Here is a 21,781-nt window from a genome sequence, read left to right as displayed (position 1 = left end):
CTGCGCACTGCGCAGCGTGCCGCGGGGGAGCGGGCGGGACGGGGGCGGCCTCGGGCTCCGCCGCGGGGTCACCTTGGTGCGTCCCCTCCGCTGCTGGCCCCGCCCCCCGCGCGCGTCACCGCGGCGGCGGCCCGTGCCTTTGTGGCCGCTGACCCAGCGTGCCGTGCGGCGGCCGCGCGACCTCTGCGCGCGCAGGCGGGCGGCGGCATGGCGGCGGTGTGGGCGCTGCTGGGCCGGGCCGCCACCGTGGTCAGCGGCGCGCCCCGGCTCCTCAGGTGCGGGCGAGGCGTGGAGCGCGGCTCCGGGAGCGGGGGTGCCGCGAGGGCAGTGTGCTTTACCGGGCGCTGTGGGGTAACGGCTGGTGTCGTTGTGTGCAGGGCCTGCGGCGTCGGCTCGGCTGAGAAGTGCTTCTGCAGGGGGATCAGCACGCATGAGGCCCCGAAGCGGCCTCTGACGGCCTATTTACGCTTCTTAGTAGAAAACCGTCCAGTTTTCAAGCAGAAAAATCCAGGTATGAGGTCTGAACGCGCAAGAGGACTCGCGGTTCGCTTCGGTTTACGTTTAGAAATGCAAAGTCTTAGACTGTCAAGCGGGCCAGAGGTTTTGTTGTACAGCTGCGCTCGGTTCGGACGCGTGCAGTGTTTTCCCCCCAGACTGTGATTAACGAAGAAAACTGAAACGAAGTGTTTCCAAGTAAAAGTAAACGTGAACAGTGAGAGCAATCAGTAATGTGCCCGGTGCTGGACACCTGGAAGTGACAGCTGGACAGTGCGCCAGGTCATCTAGTCCGGCTCGTGCTTTGCCAAGAAAGGTCGGACTGGTTTGGGTTGGAAGGGACCAGAAAGACCATCTATTTGCAGCCCCTCTGCCATGGGCAGGGACACCCTCCACTAGACCAAATTGCTCAGAGCCCCATCCAGCATGGCCTTGCGTGCCCCAGATAACCAACCCTTTCTCTCTCTTGCAGCTGAAGTAACTGTAACATTTTGCTCATGATAGCTAAGAGGGCTAACAAAGTACAAGGTGTGTGCAAAAACAATTTTTAAAACAATGCAAAAGCTTTCCTGAGCATACACAAAATTACATGATATCCATAGTCACTCTCTGCATTAACTCATTCTGTAGACAATGCACTACTGGAAAATTGAAGAAGATAGCTTCTGTGCCAGTATCCAAGGTGTCGCTGTTCTTGGGAATTTGTTTTCCTGTGATTTATTACTATGCCATTTATTGCTATGCCTTTTCACAGTGCTATAGACTACAGCAATTTTCAGGAAACTATCTGTGGCTGAGTTCATGCTGTAGGTAACATTTGTTTCAGGATGTTCTAGATCATCTCTGAAACAATAAGAATTGACTTCTGATTCTGCTGAGGTCATTTGAGACCTAAATATCTCAGTTCCCTTGGGGTCTTTCCAACCTGGTATTCTGTGATTCTATGAAGTAACCGAAGCATATTACCCAGGTTTCAGGAGACCAAGCCCATCTTTTTTATCTGTAGCATACCAGAAGTAAATACAGTATTGCCATACTTACTGCCTGTATGTGTTTTAGCTTGATCTTCCATACCTAGCAACTCAAAATAGTGAACATTTTTGTGTAACCTTAAAAATGTTTGAAGAAGGAGCTTACATAGGCCATGCATGTTAAGAGTGATTTGTGGTTATCAGTTATTTTAAAAAACTGTCTTTATTTGAAGTACACTATTGCTGCTACAACAAGCTGTGTATCATGTTATTCTAATGCTCTGTAATTTAAAAATTAATGGATTGGCTTAAAAAACATATGAGAAAAAGTAAATTTATTTAGAGGAAAATGGTTCTGGTTAATATGTTTAATTTATTATCAAAACATTCATTTATAGTCAATGCAGTCACTCTTCCTGCTAGAGGGAAGCAAAATGGAATGCAGCGCTGATTTGGAAAACACTGTTGAATGTACAAATGTTTAAAGAACTATGGTCATACTGGGCAAGTCATGAAGTTAATTTAAGTAGGGAAAACCATTTGATCTCATGTTTTGCTCAGTAGTTCAACAGCCTGAAAGGCTGAGAACTGAACTTGCAGGTTATACTGTAGTTATGTGCCACACCAGTGTTTCCCACGTTTCCCAGATTTCAATAATTGCAAATGAATGTACTGTATCTCACATACTAATTGAGATCTTGGGGCTTTCTTGGTCCAGTGGAGGTAGTGCTCAGAAATAACCTGATGATTTATCTGTTTTCTTTTATCACTGGCAAAGTATCATATTTGCAGAGGTTTTAAGATTGGTATATATGTACTAAAAACTTCCCATCTGTCTTGTTTTTCCAGAATTTTGGAAGTCAAGTAACTGATAAGAGCATAGTTCTGCTTTCCCACTCTTGAGGTGGTTGAACTTTTATATTTGAGGAGGAAGAGAGAAGGTCTATTTTTTTCTTTTAGTGTGAAGTAGAGGAAAAGCCTCATAAGGGTTTTTCCCGAAAAGAAAAGCTTTGGGCCTCTTTCCACCACCACCTTTTTCTTTTTTTGGTTTTTTCCTCCTTCACAAGTTCAGGCCTGGCCGGAAACCTCACCAAAGGGGCAGAGTCAAATGCAATCAGCTGAAAACCAGAGCAGATTTAAGTCACTGTAATTTTGTTTGAGAGAGAAAGAAGTTACTTTTTCTTTAACTTCTGTTTAATGATATTGTAACTAAAGTACTATAATAAAGCGTGTGTACTGTATCAGGTGGATAAAGTCACATTATATTCCTTTTGAGGAATCCAGCCAAAAAAAAAAAAAAGTGAGAACTGGAAATTTTACTTCTGGTTTCTTCCCTGTCACCACTCCAACTTCAGACCATCTTGCATTGTACAGAAAAGGATCCAAATCAAAACTAAAAAAAAACCCACCAAACAATGAAACTTGTGCAGTTGTAATAGGTGTGTCTCTGTCTTGAGATGGTGCTTCAGTTTAAAACTGCACGTTTCTTTCAAGTGCGAACCAGGAACAGGGCCTTCCCCTTCTCCCCCAAATATTACAGCTCCCTTTAGCTGCCATGATAAGTTAATTCTGTGAAAGTAGAAATGTATATTTGTACAGAAAGAAGATACTAGTGACGTATTTCCTTGGGAAAAGATTAAGAAGGTAGAATATTGAACTTTATTTTCTTGCTTTCTAATCTTAATGTACAGAAATAAACAGCAAGGAGCTGCTTAAAAAAATGGCAGGTGCTTGGAGGGAGTTACCAGCATCACAGAAGCAGGTGAGTTTGTGACTTAGCGTGGTGTACTAAGACTATTGAGTATATAATAGTTGTTATACTTGGTTTGGTGTCCTGTTTGGTTTTTTTTTTCTTTGTTGCTTTGTGTGTGTATGCACATGGTGGTTCTTTTGTTGGGGCTTTTGTTTATTTTTTTCTCTTTTTAACAACAATTAAAAAGTACTTGTATACAAAGGTTCAGACCTAAAAACAAGTCTGAAGAGAATTTGGAGCTTTTTGAAGTACTCCGGCAAAGCGTGGTGGGTTGACCCTGAGTGTGCACCAAGTGCCCACCAAAGCCACTCCTGTCACTCCCCCTTCTCAACTGGACAGGGGAGAGAAAATATAACCAACTGCTGAAGGACAGGAAGAGAGATCAGTCACCAGTTACCATCAGAGGCAAAACCACTCAACTGGTAGAAATTGTTGAATTTGTTACAAATTGAATCAGGAGGATAATGAGAAATAAAACTAAATCTTAAAAACACCTCCCTCCACACCCCCACCCCCTACCCCCCAAAAAACACCCTCTCCCCAACCCCCCACCCCCCACCCCTTCTTCCCAGGCTTGACTTTTTTTATTCTCAATTTTTCTCACAGCAGTGCAGAGGGATGGGGAGCAGGGGTTGTGGTCAGTTCATCACATACTGTCCCTGCTGCTCCTTCCTCCTCAGGAGGGGAACTCTGCACACTCCTCCCCTTCTCCAGCCTGGGGTCCCTCCCACGGGACACAGACCTCCACAAATTTCTCCAATCTAAGTGCTTCCCATGGGCTGCAGTTATTCACAAACCTCCCCAGTGTGGGTCCCTTCCATGGGGTCACAAGTCCTGCCAGCAAACCTATTCCACTGTGGGTTCCTCTCTCCATGGGCCCCAGGTCCTGCAAAGACCCTGCTCCATCTTGGGCTTCCCACAGGGTCACAGCCTCCTTTGGACATCCCCCTGCTCTAGTGTAGGGTCCTCCATGGGCTGCAGGTGGCTATCTGGTCTACCATAGACCTCCATGTGCTGCGGGGTCCAGTCTGCCTTGCCATGGTCTGCGCCGTGGGCTGCAGAGGAACCTCTCCTTTAGCACCTGAAGTACCTCTTGCCCTCCTCCTGCACTGATGCTGGTCCTGCAGAGCTGTTTCTCTCACATATTCTCACTCCTGTCTCTGGCTGAAGTTTTTGTTCCCCCACCGCTCTTCCTGAACATGTTATCCCAGAGGCACTACCACCATAACTGTTGGGCTCCGCCTTGTCCAGCAGCAGGTCTGTGGAGAAGCTGCTGGCATTGGCTCTGTTGGACATAGGGGAAGCTTGTAGCAGCTTCCCACAGAAGCCACCCCCATAGTCATAGAATCATAGAATAGTTAGGGTTGGAAAGGACCTCAAGATCATCTAGTTCCAACCCCCCTGCCATGGACAGGGACACCTCGCACTAAACCATCCCACACAAGGCTTCATCCAACCTGGCCTTGAACACCGCCAGGGATGGAACACTCACAACCTCCCTGGGCAACCGATTCCAGTGCCTCACCACCCTAACAGGAAAGAATTTCCTCCTTATATCCAATCTAAACTTCCCCTGTTTAAGTTTTAACCCGTTACCCCTTGTCCTGTCACTACAGTCCCTGACGAAGAGTCCCTCCCCAGCATTCCTATAGGCCCCCTTCAGGTACTGGAAGGCTGCTATGAGGTCCCCACGCAGCCTTCTCTTCTCCAGGCTGAACAGCCCCAACTTCCTCAGCCTGTCTTCATATGGGAGGTGCTCCAGTCCCCTGATCATCCTCGTGGCCCTCCTCTGGACTTGTTCCAGCAGTTCCGTGTCCTTTTTAGTCCTCCTGCTACTAAAACCTTCCTATGTAAATCAAATACAGGAAGATACTTTGACAGTAGTACACGTGACCTTAGTTTTAGTGTTTTTAATCTGTTGCTAGAGAAGTGACACAGCTCTTGCTCTATGTGGCTATAGGGCCACGAACCAGCATCTCATTTCTTTTTGAATGGTAATTGTGTATGTGTGTGCCTTACATGTATAATAACATAAATATTGGAAAGTTGTTCTGCTTTCATATCCATAAGTTAGGTGAAACCTCAGTTAATTTTGATGGACCACAACTTTTTTTTCCTGCTAGTAACCTGAGACCTAACTTACAGGTAACTTTCTTTCAGTTTCATCTAGTTATCTTTTCGTCATAAGTAGTGAAGTTTCTTTAAGAGTGGCAATTTCAAGGGATAATGCAAAACAAGCTTATATGAACTGCTAATCATTTCTGAATATACATGCCATTTCCAGCAAAGTAATGATTGTTCTTCCTTGATTGCAGTTAGCAACTAGATTCAGTTGGGAACTAACTGCACTTTTCTAGCTGAAATGATATCTTTGTTCAGTAGAACTGAAGTGCTCTTTTACCCCTTCTGGAGTTCTTGCACTACATGCCTTGGTATAAAGTTTGTCTTCCCATTTGTATGTCTGAAATGGAGAACAAGATGGTGATTTTTCAGGTCTACATGGATGCTTGGTAGCCTGGCTCAGCTGATTTTGGTGCCCTGGTACCAAGGCCATGAGTTTGTGATGTTTCTCTACCTGGTATTGGCCAGTGTAGCAACGTGTTTGGTGACTGGAGCGCTTGGGTGCTGCACTGAGTATACACACATTAAGAGTAATCATTTCAACCAAGCTTCAGCTTTTCCTCCTTGTATGGAAGATTGTTACTGCTTTGAGCTACCTCTGAAGATTTGTCCAGTGTTATCAGAGTGACTAAGATGATTAATGGGAGGAGCCAAGGTTTTGAATTTGAGTTCTTCTGAATCAGTTCTGCTACTCAAACATATCTAAAATTTCTACTTTGCTTGAAAAATCTTATGTTCCAGGGTAGCCTGTAATATTTTTTACTAGTAGGTTAAAAACGTTAGCTTGTTTAATGGTCAAGCGTTTCTCTGACTGAAAGCATCTTTAAGGTTGGTGATTGTGTTGAAGGTTTATGAGGAAGCTAGCAAGACAGATTGGCAAAGATATGAAGAAGAGGTGGCTGCATATAAAGCACAGCTAACTCCAGCCCAGGCTGCAGCTTTGAAAGAAGAAAGGAGTAGACAACAAGCAAAAAGAAGATCACTCAGGATAAAAAGAGTAAGTATTTTGAAGTTCATGTTTATTTTCTCTCAAGGAACCTAACATCTGTTTGTCCAGTACACAGAGCAGAAATTAAATACTTAGAAATGTAAAAGTGATTCAGAATAAAAAAAACAACTAAACCCACACCACAAATGCACTGTGTCCAAAAGCAAACAAACACAAAAAAAAACCCACAACCCCTTTGGACGAAAATAATTACTGGTGTTAGTAGTTATTTTAGTAGCTCCCCTCTATTTGAAGACCAGAACTATCACATATCTTTGTGCTTAGAGGTAGTTTCTCTATGATTTTTTCTTCGTATTCCTAAAGCTCCCAGAGAAATGATAGGTAATAAAAGACATCTGAACCAGCAGTACCTTGTTTGGTTGGAAAGGCATCCAGAAACAGCTTCTCACAAAGGCCTTGTGTCTGTCACTTCAGTGGGGCATGCTACAGGTAGTAGCTATTTGAAGTAATCTTTTTTCCTTACTTTCTTTGGATTTGTTTTACACTTTGCTGTATGTGTAGCTGTTGATATGTTGAATTAGGGCTGCACAGAAGTGCATCTCTTAGGTGTGCTTTATCATAGACTGGTTTGGGTTGGAAGGGACCTTAAAGATAATCCAGTTCCAGCCAGCCATGGTCAGAGATACCCTCCAGTAGACCAGGTTGCTCAAAGCCCAGCCCCATCCAGCCTGGTCTTGAACACTTCCAGGGATGGGGCAGCCACAACTTTTCTGGACAACCTGTTCCATTGTCTCACCAATCTCACAGTAAAGGACTTCTTCCGTATGTCTAATCTAAATCTATGGTTTTTCAGTTCAAAGCCATTTGTCCTATCCCTACAGGCCCTTGTAAAAAGTCCCTCTCCAGCTTTCACATAGACCCCTTTGAGGTACTGGAAGCTGCTAGAAGTTCTGCCTGGAGTCTTCTCTTCTCCAGGCTGCTCTCAGCCTGTCTCCATATGAGAGGTGCTCCAGCTCTCTGATCCTCTTCATGGCCTTCCTCTGGACTTGCTCCAGCAAGTCTGTGTCCTTCTTATGTTGGGGGTCCCACGGCTGAATGCAGTACTGCAGGTGGGACCTCATGAGACCAGAGTAGAGCACTCTCACCTCCCTCAGGCTGCTGGTCACATGCCTTTTGGTGCCACGTAGCACATGGTTGGCTTTCTGGGCTGCAGTCACACATTACTGGGTCACATTGAGCTTATTATCAACCAACACCCCCAAGTCCTTCTCAGGCCTGCTCTCAATCCAGTGTCTGCCCAGCTCGTATTTGTGCTTGGGATTGCCCCAGCCCATGTGGAGGACCTTGCACTTCGCTTTGTTGAACTTTGAGGTTAACATGGGCCTACATCTCAAGCCTGTCAGGGTCCTTCTGAATGGCATCCCTTCCCTCCAGCGTGTTGACTGTACCACATAGCTTGGTGTCATCAGCAAACTTGCTGAGGGTACACTCAATCTTCATCGCTGACGAAGATGTTGAACAGTATCAGTCCCAATACTGACCCCTAAGGAATGTCACTTGTCACCGGTTTCCACTTGGACATGGAGGTGTTGACCACAACTCTTTGAGCGCGATCATCCAGCCAATTCCTTGTCCACCAAGTGGTCCATCCATGAAATCCATGCCTCTCCAACAAAGGATTGTGAAAAATTAGGTTGTTAGCTTTTCGTAATTTAGTTTAGCATTAGTCTTGACGAGCAGTGAAAGCATTTTGTGATACAGTCCAGTTTGTGGAATAAGCCACCAAACCCAGAACTTGAGCCTGATTTTTTTATAAAATACGAAGATAAATGATAAGCTTAGCTTTGGAAAAATGCACACTTGGCAGATTGAATAACTTTTCTTTTTGTTTTTAAAGGAATTGACTGTGCTTGGAAAACCTAAAAAACCTCGAATTGCCTTTAACATTTTTGTGTCAGAAAAATTTAAAGCAAGTGAGGGAATTTCACCTACGGTAAGTCAAGAAAGATTGTTCTTTAAAATAGATCTGCTGTATCCAGAAAATCTGTTTTAGATTCTGTAATTTTCAACAAAACTGTTCAGTAGTTCATTGTCTAGATTTTGCTTTGTTTAGGTTATAGTTTTTTTTTTAGGCTGCGATGATCTGGCTATCCTGCTGGTGGCATGTCCTGTATAAACTGCTGTAGCAATGTTTGTGCAACTTTTTGCACTACAGTGTTAGAGACTTCATCTGTTCATTCTGTAAGGAGAGAATTCTACTGCCCTTTGTTTTGGTGGGCCTATATGCCCAATGCATTTGTTACCCTATGCAGTTAGTCACTAAATCAGAGTGGTGGAAATAGTTTGTTCCTTAATTTTCTATGTACAAGGCAGGCATCTCCAGTCAGCTGAGGCCCAGTCTGACACACCTGTGGCCAAATACTCCTTAAGTAGTACAAAGTTTCCTGTGACCATGGTTAATACTTAGGGGGGCTTGGCTTAAGTTAGGGGTTGTTCTAAATGAAGCTGATAACACCCAGTGAGATGTAGTCATGTTGCTACAAATCAGCTCAGCTGCTGTGCCTGCCTGCTTTCACAGCAAGCTAAATGACTTAAACTGCTTCATGCTTATATTGTCTGTAAACATGCCTCAGGTGAGGTCCAGCAACTTACTGAACAGTATAGTTTATTATTACCCTTTGTTGGGTGGGTGGGGTATTAAGCTTGTGTGACTTTTTGCTTTTTTACATTAGTTTGTATTTGGCTTTCACTAGCATGGCATCTGTAACCCTCTGCAGTTAGCCTGCTGGTAGAATAATTCTAATACATTGCATCTTCTATATCCTGTAGGCAAAGATGAAGCACTTACATGCTATGTGGGAAAAACTGTCCAGTTCCCAAAAGCAGGTATGTCAGTGAATTTCGATGGGGCTCTGATCCAATCAGGAAATGACAGATTTCAGTCAAAATTAATAAATTCATACGAAGTCTTGAACTTGGTTCCTCAAAGTATGATACTGAAGATAATTATCAGATTTTTATAATGTATCTTGAAAAAGGCTGTCATTACTTTTACACCATTAATGACCGTTTCTTTACAGTGTTGATGAAATGTGAGTCAGTTGGATAGGATGGAAGTTCTGTATGTCTGGACATGGACGCTGAGTGGCATTTAGGGAAGATGGTGGAATAATTTGCAACAATTTGATGTTTTTTTTCCTAATAATATATAATACTTTTTTTTTAATGCCAGCATAGTAATTCACTGCTCATGGAAAGAATTTCACAGGTAAAAGCAACAGAAGTCTGCAAGTGATGTGCATGTGGTATTTTATTAACTTCTTCTATTTGACTGCCTTGGGATAGTTTTCTGCCAGCTTTCTCAGTGTATTGAAATATGAACCTGCGGATGGGTACATGAAAATCTCAGGGGCAGTGAGATTTTTATTTATTTATTTTTTACTAAAATCTAGGCTAAACCTCCAGATTTTAAGTATTCTGTACCCTAGTGTCCTTCCTCCTGACTGCCCTGCCCTTCTTCCAGATGCTTTGAATGTGTACTTAGAACATACGCTAGGTTCACGTTCTTCCTGTAGAAAAATAATTTGAAATAGTTCTGCAGAAATACCTATTCCTCTTCCTTACATAAGCCAGCTCTGCTCTCTCAAGCTAGTTCTTAAATTAAAAGCCTTAGCTGTTAGTAGCAATATTGAACAAACTTCCTCTTCAGGAATGGCCATCTATTGACATAACCGTAATACAATGATAAGGTTTTGTATTTCTGTGCAAATTTGATCTTTTTATTCATTTTCTGGCAGCCATGGTGAATGTCTGGGATCCGCACTGCACAGGTCCTGTTTGAAGTCACCTTTGCATCAAAGGGGAGGATGTGACGTGGCAGTTATCCAGACAAAGCCTCTTCTGTAACTGTCGATACCTCTTTTTTCCAGCCATACATGCAGCTTGCTGAAGATGATAAGGTTCGGTATGAGAATGAAATGAAGCTGTGGGAAGCAAAAATGATTCAACTTGGACGTGAAGACCTTGTCCGTTCCAGACAGAAAAACCCAAAAAAGAAAACTGCTGAAACTGCAAAGAAAGCTGAACCAGTCAGTGCTTCCTCACGTGAACAGAAGGTGAAACTGAAGTTAAAAAAATCAGAAGAATAAAATGGTCAGGAATTTTTATATTTTAATTCCCTTTGATTGTCATTTCGTCATCGTGCCGTGTTAATGCTGCAGTCAGCATTAGCACTGAAATTCGGAAAACCCATGAAGGGCCCACTGGAGAGAGAAAAGGTGATAACGTCAGAGAGGATCCAGTGTCCCTCAGAACTGACTGAAATAATCATTGCAGGCATAGCCTGAACTGTACAACAATAACTGGTTAATCAAGCTGTGAATAGTGATACCCACTGGCATCAGCAGAGCTCTCCAGCAGTGGTAGATAACAGCTATAGCTTTTATATTTTTTTATAAAAGCAACGATATTCTACGATGTTACCATCTAAATTCTGTAAATAAGAGGTGAAATCCAAGTTAATGCTGCTGCGTTTTATTCCCTCCATGGTAACGGTAGTGAAATGTTCTACATTTCAGCAGAAGGTGCAAGAAAGGTAAAATGCTAACTTTTATTTCATGCATCTGACTTTTTGTACCTATCAGCTTGTGTATACCACTCGTGTTGCATTTAATTAAAGACCTTATGAGTTTTGTATAAACATATCTTTATTGGGCTTTTATTCCATGGTTTCGTTTGGATACACGCAGACACTTTTGCCTTCCTGTTGTCACATCTGGGACAGCCTGGAAGGAACAGAAAATGTGTGAAAGGTTGGAACATGGAATTTCGATGCAATAAACAGGAATTTGCAAGAGCTCCTGGGGTTTGGTTTGTTGTTTTTTTTTTTCCTGGGGTCTTTGAGTGGAAGTCTTGTGGGTACTTTGTTGAATCTGTGTTTTCAGAAGACAGGCAAGCTTTTCCAGTGGTCAGTGCATTCATCCACCCGGGATGGCCGGTAAGAGCCAGCAACGCTGGTAAATGGAAAGACAAAGACCATGGCCTTGCCTCCATTTTGTTCGTTCCCTTTTCGCCATGCACCAACACTCCCTGTGTCCTGCCCGGGTTCTATGACCCTCACGGACCCGCCCGACTCGCGCATGCGCAGCCCAACCTCGCCCAGCTCTCGCGGGAGCGGGGGGGGGCGTGGAGTGGCGGCGGTTGGCGCTCTTGTGTTGGCGGGCGGGCCGGCGCGGCGCTGCTGGCGGCATGGGGCTGCTGGAGCTGTGTGAGGCCGCCTTCGGCTCCGCTGACCTCTATCACGTCCTGGGCGTCCGCAGGGAGGCCTCTCCCGAGGAGATCCGCCGCGGCTACCTCCGCGCCTCGCTCCGCGTCCATCCCGACCGCGCCGAGCCCGATGCGAAGGAGGAGGCGACGCGGCGGTTCCAGGTGAGCGCCGGCGGGCGGGCGGCGCTTGCGGCGGCCCGTGAGTGACCGGCTGACAGCCCGGCCGCGCTCTGTGTCCGCGCAGGTCCTGAGCAAGGCCTACGCCGTCCTGAGCGATGCGGAGCAGCGCGCCGTGTACGACGAGCAGGGCACGGTGGACGAGGAGGGCGAGGCGCTGCGCGGCGAGCGGGACTGGCAGGAGTACTGGGGGCTGCTCTTTAAGAAGGTAAAAGCGGGTAGGGGCCCCCCCAGGGCTCGCCCCGGCGGGATGGCAGACCCTTGCGGGAAGGGGAAGCCCGCTGCTGCGCGCTTGTAGCCAGGTCTGCCCTACGAGCTCTGTGAAACTGGAGCACTGGGGGGTGCGGGGGGGTGTGTGTGTGTGTGCTGTCTCTTAAACTTCTGGCGAATACGTCCTGAAACTCTGCAAGTGTCACCTCTGTGCTTCAGATTACTGTAAAAGATATTGAAGACTTCGAAAAGAGATATAAGGACTCGGAGGAAGAGCTAGCCGATATTAAAGCAGCATACATGGATTTTGAGGGTAACATGGACAGAATAATGGAGTCAGTGTTGTGTGTGAACTATACGGATGAACCAAGGATACGGAAAATCATTGAAAAAGCCATTGCTGCTGGAGAAGTCCCAGCCTACAAAGGTTTCGTAAAAGAGTCTAAGCAGAAAACTATGGCAAGAAAAAGGCGGGTAGGTTATATCAACCAGGGACCAAAGAGAAAGCATTATCTATTATAAGCTTTTAATTTCCCTTGATAGAAATAAATGGAACTGCCCCTGAGACAAATGTTTGCCCCACGATCGCTGGGTTACAGATCTTGCTCAGGATCTTTGACTTCCATGTTTGTTCACCTGTGTTCTCCACACCCTCCCACAAACTTGTGGAAAGCTTCCGAGTTATAATAGGCTGTTGCATATTACTTTTATTTCATTATTATACACAATGGCTTATTACAGTTTAGCATGTTCCTGCATTTATTTACAAAGCCATGAGTTGCCAGAGTTAAGAAGTGTACATGGTGGGAAACATTATGCTTGCCTTTAGGCAAGTGTGCAATAACATTCAGGACTAAATGAACCCCTTCTGCTACCTGGGTATTTGTAGAAGATGTTCTATACACATCACAGTAACCAGTTAAAGTATAATAGCTACTAAGACAAATAAAAAGTGGGTGGGGGGAACAGGGGTGCGGATAGACGTCACATTCAGCATTGCAAAACACCAAAAAAAACCTGTCTTGCTCGGCTAAATTGTGGAACCAGAATGGACTTTCTTGAACTAATTTCTCATCTGTGGTCAAACTTAGAAACTGTTCATGTTTCCCTGCAGCTATTTGTATGGAGCTGCAAAAAATAACATTTGGTAACTACTGTAAGACTTTGTCAAATAACATCCAAAATACTTTTAAATAAACCTAGTTTGCTTTTTTAGGCTGAAAAAGAAGCTAGAGAGGCAGAAAAGACTAAAGATGAGCTGGGCCTTGGTGGAGAAGATGACTTGAAAGCGCTGATCCAGGTAAGGCTTTTCTTCTGTCTGTTAAACATGTTACAGGCTTAAAATCATGTTTTCCCTGAGCGTCTTTGTACTTTGGATCCTTGCAGCTGTTTTGAGTTCCTGAGGTTAAAACCTGACCTTGATGTTAGCTGTCTACATACTTTAATAATCAGAGAATTGTATGGGTTTTGTTATCTGTGCCTTTTTAAAAATTAACACTTATTCTAGTATTATTGCAGACACAAGCAGAATGTTTGAATTCTGGCCTTAGGCAGTGGCACAGAGAGTGTCAATGATTCTTTCTGATGGATTCCACAAGGATGTAGGGGTTGATAGGTCTCACTATTTTGTTATTGTGTCTCAGGGATGGAGGAAAGAAACTGTTTACATTCTGCTTTTGGGGATGTTTTCTGGTTTTATTTTCTTACCGTCCAGTGGCCTTCCTAGAATAGAGTTTGGGGTATAAACTAGAAATTGCTTTGCTTTTCCTAGCCTTACGTTGTGAATTTTACAGCCACTCTATCTCTCTTGATAATTCAGGAAGTTAGGTATGGAGCCTAGAGAATTCAGGTTGGCTTCTGCTTGCTGGTACTGTACTTTCTGTAGCCTGCATTCCCTGTTCAATGTATTCCAAGATTTTATGTAACTAACTTCAATAGGATAATCTGTATTAGGAAGTAGTAAAATAATTTTGTAAAAGAGTGGTTTTGGTTTGTTTTTTCCTCCCCCAGAGCAGAAATAAAGATCGAAAAAAGGAAATGGATGACTTTTTGGCCCAACTGGAAGCAAAATACGCGAATAATACTAAGAAAGGAGGAAAGAAGACTGCAGCCAAGAAAGGAAAGACATAAAGAACTGTATAGGCTGAAATATCAGGTATCATTTAGTATGGGAAAATGTGAATTTGGGAGAATTTCAGAGCTAACCTGGGCTACAGTTTTGGAGTGCATGTGCATCAACTTGCTGTGACTAGAAGGTATGATCCAAAATACATCATATGAACAAGAAAGGCAAAGTGTTCTGGTACTGTTGTCCAAAATCCTCTGGGTGCTCTTTGGTTAAGTCCAAACAGATTCTTGACTAAAAGTTTTGATACAGTAGGGAAGCAGTGTGATGTTTAGGCTGGCAGTGTGTTTATTAAACTTGCGTTGAAGATTCTTTCTTCCAGTCACCTATTGGGTATCGGTACAGCTGATGGTAAAACAATGTAATCCCACCTTTGAGTCTTCAGTGCTTTCTTGTGGTTTCCAAGTTGAAAATACTGTCTTTTTGCTATTCACATGCCTTTTGTAGTAAACCTGCTGGTTTTAAAGGTCTTTGCACTTCAGCTCAACAAGTGTTTGTTAGATCTTCCAGTGGTTTTATAAAGATATTTTGGAAAATTGCAGATTTAATAAATGAAAACTTTCTACATAGTTCTTTGCTATGTTGCTTCCCCAGCCTGCTGTTCATTCTCTAGTTAGCTGTTCAAAACAAACTGATCATGTTGACTCTCCTAAGTAAATACGACATACTTCTATAGCACCAGAAAATATGGCTCTATTATTAACTGTGTGTCAGTGCGCATGACTGCATTAGATGAAAGGGCCACGTAGCGTTTGGTCTTTGATTGCCTGTGGCACATGAAACAAGAGTATGAGACTGCAGCATGCAGCAATTCTGTAACACTGAGATGAGGCAAAAAACTTAAAAATACACCAAACTGAGTATTTTTAGGGTTTATCATGTCCTGTGACAGGGAATTCCAAAGCTTAAGAAATGTATTGCATGTTATTTCAATAGCATCACCACCCCGTTTGCTGTTGGATGGTAGTGATTAGCTACTTCATTGCTTTTGTCAACACTTCTGTTATTTCATAAGTGAATTACTGCTGTAAGATGCACAAATACTTTAATGCACTTTTGCTTCAGTTTTTAAGCCATTTGACGTAGTGCATAGGGATATGAATTTGAAGGGGTAACTAGTTTGCAATTCAAAGGAATGGGGCTGGCTTTATTTTGTGGGTAATTTTTCAAAGGCTTATGAGCCACAAGGTGAACATTTCCTGCTGAGTTGAAGGTCCTCATCGCTGCAGTGGTAGCATTCAAGAACTAACTATTTAATAGAGCTTCCTGGGGGGAAGCTAGAGGTAGATGATAACTCTGTTCCCTTTTACGTGGCTGCTTGCAAAGATTATTCTGAGAGTACAGCATATTGTTATGTTGCACAACACATGACTTGAACATTACCTTTCCTATACAAAATAGATATCTAACAGCCCAGGAGAAGTCTCTGGTGTCAACCATTTGTACAGAAATCAATAATTACCTTATTATGAGACTGCTTTCACTTTTTTAATGCAGTGACTCCTCTAGGCTGTAAAATACTACATTATATTACTAGAAAATTATGCAAGTTTATGTGTATATTTTTGTAACTTAAGCACTAGGGCTACAGAAAACTAACCTGGTCCCTGAGGAATGGCACTGATAAAAAATGGGATGCTTATCTGCAGTTAAGCTTGAGATAACTAAATGACATTGTACAATGTCAAGAGAAACTCTATTTTGAAAGGGGTTAATGACTAGAGGCCTCTCTTCAGCATCAATTTCTCTCTATGCAAAGTTAAGAAATTTAGACTGAGCCCAGTGTGCTTTTTCCTTTCTAGAAATGCAAAGGAAAATTAACCCAGTTACATTTGCAGAGTTCTGCTTTGCTTTCTTTTCCCTTTTCGATTAGAGCACACTTGGATCAGCTGCACTCAAGAATTTCAATACTGATTAAAAAATATTAGTTGCTCTGCAGGTACCAATAACATTTGACAGACTGCATAACTTAAGAGTGGGGAAACGGGAGCCACTTCAAAAAGAATTCTGACAAGTTTTTTCCGTATGAATTGTAATTTGAAACATAGTAATAAGGAAATTCAGAAAAAAGTGCTTGTGAAGTGGGTTATAAAGGAACAACTGTTTTCATGAGAGCCCTAACTTAGTTAAAATACATTAAGTGGTTATCCTCTCCTTGTGTTTATACTTTACTTGTAGTCTGGTGCTTACTGTTTGAGACTAAAACCTTGAACTACTCACTTATTTTGAGAAGCCTGTATTTCATGTTTTTGTCTTATTTGGGGCCACAAGGGCAACTACAGCTAATACCTCCAGTATGTCTGTCACACAGTGCAGAACGCATCTACTAAAAGCTATGTTGCATCTGCGACTTGTGGAACTTCAGGGTGCAGTGCAGAAATCTTGTATAATTGCAGGCATTTCTGGAAAGGGAGGCTGACCTATTCTGTAAAAATACTGTAAAATATCCCACCAGGAAGATAATGTATTTTCTTTAAATACTGTCTGGAACTGCTTGTATGAAAAAGACTATTTTTTGCCTCTTAAATGTTCCTCAGTCACTGAGGAAGAGGTGTACGTATATAACACAGGATGAGTTAGTGGTGTGCTACCCTTGAACCTGTCAGTTTTGTTCATCTGGTTTGCTACCTTAGTTCTATACACATGTATTAATATCTGCTGCAATTACTACAGGATTCATAACTTAGGTCTAAGTTGGTTTGTAGAAGCAGTGTCATGTGCAGTGCTTGCTTTTGATAGTGTAATATTGCTTTAAACATAAAAATACAGTTATATAGTTCTAAAAAGTTTAAATTACTATTGCTATGGAAGGCCTGATTAATTTTCTGTATAGCTAACGGAAAAATCAACAGGTTCTGCAGAACCTGCCCATAACAACATGAACCAGTCACAACCCCATAATGGGAAAACAGCAATGACCGAGAGCATTTGCTATATTTTCTAGGAGTTAGGCTTTACTGCCCACTGGAGTGTGATCACCCTTCCACCGGAGTATAACTCTTCTACTGGTAGAAAATGGAATGTTTAAGCATACTCCTTCTAATCTTTGGCACCTGCTTCTTAGATTTATATAAAAATAACTATTAAAAAGGAAGGGTGTTTGAAAACTCTGTAAACAATGTTGACATTACTGAGAATGAGAGGTGGTTCATGACTCTGTGGAGATGGATGAATGCTTCATGGCACGTTAGACCCCTGTTTGCTTTTTGTGACTGATCCACTTCGCCTGTGGGCTTTCACAGACCCATGCAGCTGAAGACCTAATAAACAGAGATCATGTACAACTTTTAAGACTTCCAGAAAGTATTAAAACCAAGTACCAAATACAGCTCTGCTAGCTTAAAGCTAACATGCTTTTTATTCTAATACATGGCTATCAACTGCATTATGTATAACTTGTCTAAAACTTGCACAAGTGATTTGCCTTCCAAAAGGGACAAAGTTTGTGCTTTCATAGTTGCTGGATTGCAGGGAACTGCTGTATTCCTTGATATTTCATTAAGTATTCAAGTTGTAAACTCATCTTGCATTCAAAGATACTGTTAATGTGTTGGTTTGGTTTCTTTTTTGGGGTGTGGGGGGGAAGAGCAGGTATTTTCTTTTATTTCAGCAGGAACCACTCCTTCCTTGTTTAAAAACAAGTTACTTCACTTTAGTGCCTTTGTTAAAGTCAAGTTTCTTGTACTACTTATATTAATGGTAGTAGGCCACTGTGCTATTAAAAAAAGGGGGAAGACTGCTCCTGTCCTCTAATACTGACCCATGTACTTGCTACTTTAACCTTTACAGCTTACATTAATTTTTGCACCTTAAATTATATCTTGTTAGTATAGTTTTATGTTGGAAATTCCGTCAACATCATAAGGAATCCCAAAACACTGTGATGAAAGGAGTCCAGTGTAACTTGCCCTGACAGCCCTCATTTTCAGAAAGTGCATCTAACACTCTGCTCTGTGCCACCCTTTCCAGGTGGCCGTGATGCCTGACTTTATATTGAAGCTGGCAATGAGTGCTCGAGGCAAACTCAGCTGAGAGCTATCAAGATGGCATTCAGAAAATCTGTTCCAGAGCACAGAAGTTAACTTTCTGCTCTACCATGACTTGTGAACAAAATCCTTTTCAACTGGCTAGGCTAGCCCTTGTGTGGGCAATAAGAGGTCGAAACCTAAATCTCTGAAGGCAAGCTTCACTGGTCTGCTGTAACACTTGTGTACACACATGCAGCTTAGTACTGTAGCTCCCTACTATAAAACAGAAAAAAAAATGTAAAAAAAAAAACCAACCAAACAAAAAAAACAAACCAAAAACCAACCCTGGTTATGACTGTGTAACTACTCCGAAGCATATATGAGAACTGTTTTTGAAGCGTATGAACCACAAATGAGATGACTTCGCAGTGAAGGAAGAGAAAAAAGATGGAAGAGTTACGCGTTACATTCACACCAAAAATGCCTTCCTGCTGCCTTGATACATTGGTTAATTAAAAATATGTAATTTCGGGTGAGATTCATTTTAGGTTATGCCAAGTAACTCCATTAAGTTTATCCAACTGTTACAAATTAAACAGTACAAGAAACTCTTGGTTTCAGAGTATGCATGTGAATTGTACAGTTACTGGCTTTAAAATATATTTCAAGCTGACCTAAAACAATTTTAAGATCTAGTAGAATACCTTTCAGATAGAGTGCAAATAAGTTTCCTTTGGACATAAGACCATTTCTTTCAGTTATACAGTTGAGCAGAAGAAAACCCCTTGACAGAAAGTAGTTGTTGCTAGTTTCTGTTTAAACTGGCAACTCCTGCTTTTACCTTTGACATGAGAGCCGCTGGGGCTGATTACATGAAGCTTCCTTAAATGATTTAAAATAGTAGGTGGTAATAAAAGCACACCTGCACCCAAACATATTCTTTGCAACTATAAAATCTGTATAATGGAAAATATAAAACCTAAAACTTTGAAAAGCTTCCTGAATGCAGTTACCTATGTAGGAAATGCATCCCTGTCCTAAAAGCCTGCTTCTTCCTTGATACTAAATTCTGTGACTGATGTGCATACCTGAACCTGTTGATCCTCTGCTTGTCCGAGACTGATTACTGTGATCAGTAACAGTGTAAGAACGGCGGTGTTGTGGATCTAGCTGAAAAGAAAGTTCACATTATTTATGTTTGCAGACAAAAATCTTTAAACATCAAGATGATAATGCAGATACAAACTAATTAAACACATCTAAGATGTGGTAAAGGTCTAAGTAGAGCTTTTACAACTTTAAGGAGAGTTAAATCAACTTTAAGAGTAGAAAATACACTTTTAAAACTAAAACACTCAGAATGACCACAGTATTTCTGGAAATGGTTCTGTTTCAAAGTAGACTTCGGAAAGTTTGTTTGCTTGTAACTGCTAAGTCAGGGATATTGAAACTATACACAGAAACTAAACAGGCAGCTATTTAAAAGCTACTGTTGAGATGATAGCTTTTAAAGCCTAGACCAAATTCTTTGTTAGATAGAACAAGCTAGCAGTTGTGTTTCAGTAAATTAAACCAAGAGAATTTAATACAGAACCAGGCTGGACACTGACAGCACAGCAAACTTGTGCAATAAAGCAGTGTTTCTGAATATAGCTGCAGAAATTAATTCTTCCTGTCTATGCAAAACTTTAAAGCATCCTCTCCTACCTCACAGTTCTTAAGCCTTCACAGAAGATGCCAAATTACCAGTGCAGGTGATAGATTGAATGTTATATGTAAAGTCATACTTAGCTTTCTGCACAAGCATTGCAAACTTCCATTTTTCAAGTTTAGTACCAGCAGCTACACATAGGTGTAGTTCAGAGCTGGCTATGAGGACTATAGTGCTTTAGCTATCCTGAACAAGTGAGTTGCCCTATTTGTTTCAGAAGTGCCAAGCAATGATGTTTCTGTTAAAGTGAGAGTATCTAATCAAGTGGCAAACCTGATGAACTCCCTGCCACTGATCGCCTATGACAGTTGCTTCTCAATTAATATTTATGTTAACTGTCAGAGCACCCTATTCAGAAACTAAAGATGATCTGATATAATTTGCCATGCTTTACCAAGAATGTGTTGGTTGTGTTAGGCTTGGAGAAATGATCAGGTAAGAGAAGCCGCTCTTGTAGCTGCTGGTGGGTATCTTCTTGTGCTGTTACACTGTGAGCTCGACTTGAGTTCCCTCGAGATTTCTGCATTGAAGAACAGTTACAAGTTTTCCTTATTGCAGCAGCACATTTAAAATAATTAGCCTAGAAATTAAAGCTAATTTTCCAAGTCAGCCATTTTACATCTAGTTACAGGGAGGAAAAAATTCTGGCATTAATTAGAATTAAAGCAGTTGACTCTGGGTGATGCTGATAGTCAAAACTGATAGGACTTTTATGTGCATCATTTCAGTTGCTGTCACAAGATAACAAATAAACTGGAACTCTTGGGTTTGGTAACTGGATCAGCACTCACTGCAATTTTAGACTACTGAATAATTAAATTATTGTGCCTCTTACCGTTTGCCTCTGGGATCCTGCAGTGCTCGCATGACCTGCCATACTGGTGGTATTAATAGGTGGTAGGAGATTATTTCGGTTTAGCAGCAGTGGGGAGGGTGAGGTAAGCTGCTCATGTGCAGTCAGACTGAAATGCACCAATAAGAACAGGAAAAAACATAGTTTATGTGTTTGCCATGGTGTAAACATACAGTATTGTCAGTTTGTTTGGCATTACGTAGACAACGTTAAAAGTAAGCAACAACTGCACAATTTTTCTAGAAGATGCTGATGTTAAGGCTGATTACTGGGGACATGGGTGAAGTTTGGAGAAATCTTTTTCATCTATTAACAATAACTTCTAGTTTTCAGAATGTTTAGTATTAAGCAGATAGGGAAAGTGAGTCTGAGAATGAACACCCCAGCAGAAATGGGTGTATATAAAAGCTAGCTGGATAAAATGCATCCAGTGCCTGTTGAAGGAGTGTCCTGTGCAGCTGGTACTGCAGAACAAAGGGGGGTGGGGGTGTGTGTGTGTGTGTGTATATATATGTATATGTTATCTTCATGTGCAGTTACCAAACAATGGTAGAATCTTGTCTGCCTATTCCCAGGCACAGCGTTATTTTCTGCTCTTTGTTCTTAACCTTTAGGATGAAGTACTGCTGACTTCACACTAGCAACTGGAGCTATGCAGCAAGCCTGCAAAACAACAGTGGCCTGCATTTTAAGCAGAGCAAGTGAAAAAAGCTATAAAATTCAAGTGCAGAGTATATCTTTTTCACTTACTACAAGCATCATGTAAAACATCTGGGGTAAAATAAGGCTTCCACCTTATTCATATTTTGTTTGAGTATTTGAAGTAATAGGTGCAAGAAGCTTTTAGAAGCATTCTAAAGGAAGCTAAACCAATCTAGTTACATAAAATGTAAAATTAATTAAGTTTTGGTCACAGAAGGCATGAAAAGAGAAAGTGTTTTCTTTTCTAGAAAAAACCTCTTCCTAGGAAAGCCTTTTCACCTGAAAGATGTCTGCAAATTATTGTATGTTTGAGAAGTGCCAGAAATGATCAAGAGGCCTTAGCTCTGTTCATATTCTGGAGTTGACTGAAGGAAGGATGTTTTGTAAAGAGGCACTAAAAAACGTAATCAGCATTTTAAAAAATACTTTCCTAGTGCATACCTTTAAAAATACATGGTATTAAAGGGGAGATGTTTACAAT

General features: G+C 41.9%; 3 protein-coding genes across 5 annotated transcripts in view; 2 read left to right on the top strand and 1 right to left on the bottom strand.

Annotated features, from left to right (window-relative positions):
* The first annotated feature begins 171 nt into the window (after positions 1–171).
* Positions 172–11,144, top strand: TFAM (transcription factor A, mitochondrial). Its single transcript, XM_065671094.1, has 7 exons — positions 172–275; positions 378–511; positions 3,158–3,228; positions 6,188–6,337; positions 8,187–8,282; positions 9,119–9,175; positions 10,219–11,144. The coding sequence occupies exons 1-7, from the start codon at positions 208–210 to the stop codon at positions 10,435–10,437; spliced, it is 795 nt and encodes a 264-aa protein (XP_065527166.1). The 5' UTR covers positions 172–207; the 3' UTR covers positions 10,438–11,144.
* A 322-nt stretch (positions 11,145–11,466) lies between these two features.
* DNAJC9 (DnaJ heat shock protein family (Hsp40) member C9) lies at positions 11,467–14,635 on the top strand. Its single transcript, XM_065671095.1, has 5 exons — positions 11,467–11,716; positions 11,799–11,939; positions 12,161–12,415; positions 13,158–13,241; positions 13,952–14,635. The coding sequence occupies exons 1-5, from the start codon at positions 11,537–11,539 to the stop codon at positions 14,069–14,071; spliced, it is 780 nt and encodes a 259-aa protein (XP_065527167.1). The 5' UTR covers positions 11,467–11,536; the 3' UTR covers positions 14,072–14,635.
* FAM149B1 (family with sequence similarity 149 member B1) overlaps positions 12,623–21,781 on the bottom strand; it is an 18,863-nt gene continuing 9,704 nt past the window's right edge. For all 3 annotated transcript variants that reach the window (XM_065671089.1, XM_065671091.1, XM_065671092.1), the window contains 4 exons: positions 20,581–20,707; positions 20,140–20,265; positions 19,123–19,204; positions 12,623–17,326 (listed from right to left, as the gene is read on the bottom strand). In XM_065671089.1, coding sequence (XP_065527161.1) covers positions 17,244–17,326; positions 19,123–19,204; positions 20,140–20,265; positions 20,581–20,707 — 418 coding nt within the window. In that variant the 3' untranslated portion in view covers positions 12,623–17,243. The remainder of the gene's footprint in view (positions 17,327–19,122; positions 19,205–20,139; positions 20,266–20,580; positions 20,708–21,781) is intronic.

Source organism: Lathamus discolor, chromosome 3, assembly GCF_037157495.1.
Source record: "Lathamus discolor isolate bLatDis1 chromosome 3, bLatDis1.hap1, whole genome shotgun sequence".
Taxonomy (NCBI): Eukaryota; Metazoa; Chordata; class Aves; order Psittaciformes; family Psittacidae; genus Lathamus; species Lathamus discolor.
This window is presented reverse-complemented; position numbering and strand designations above follow the sequence as displayed.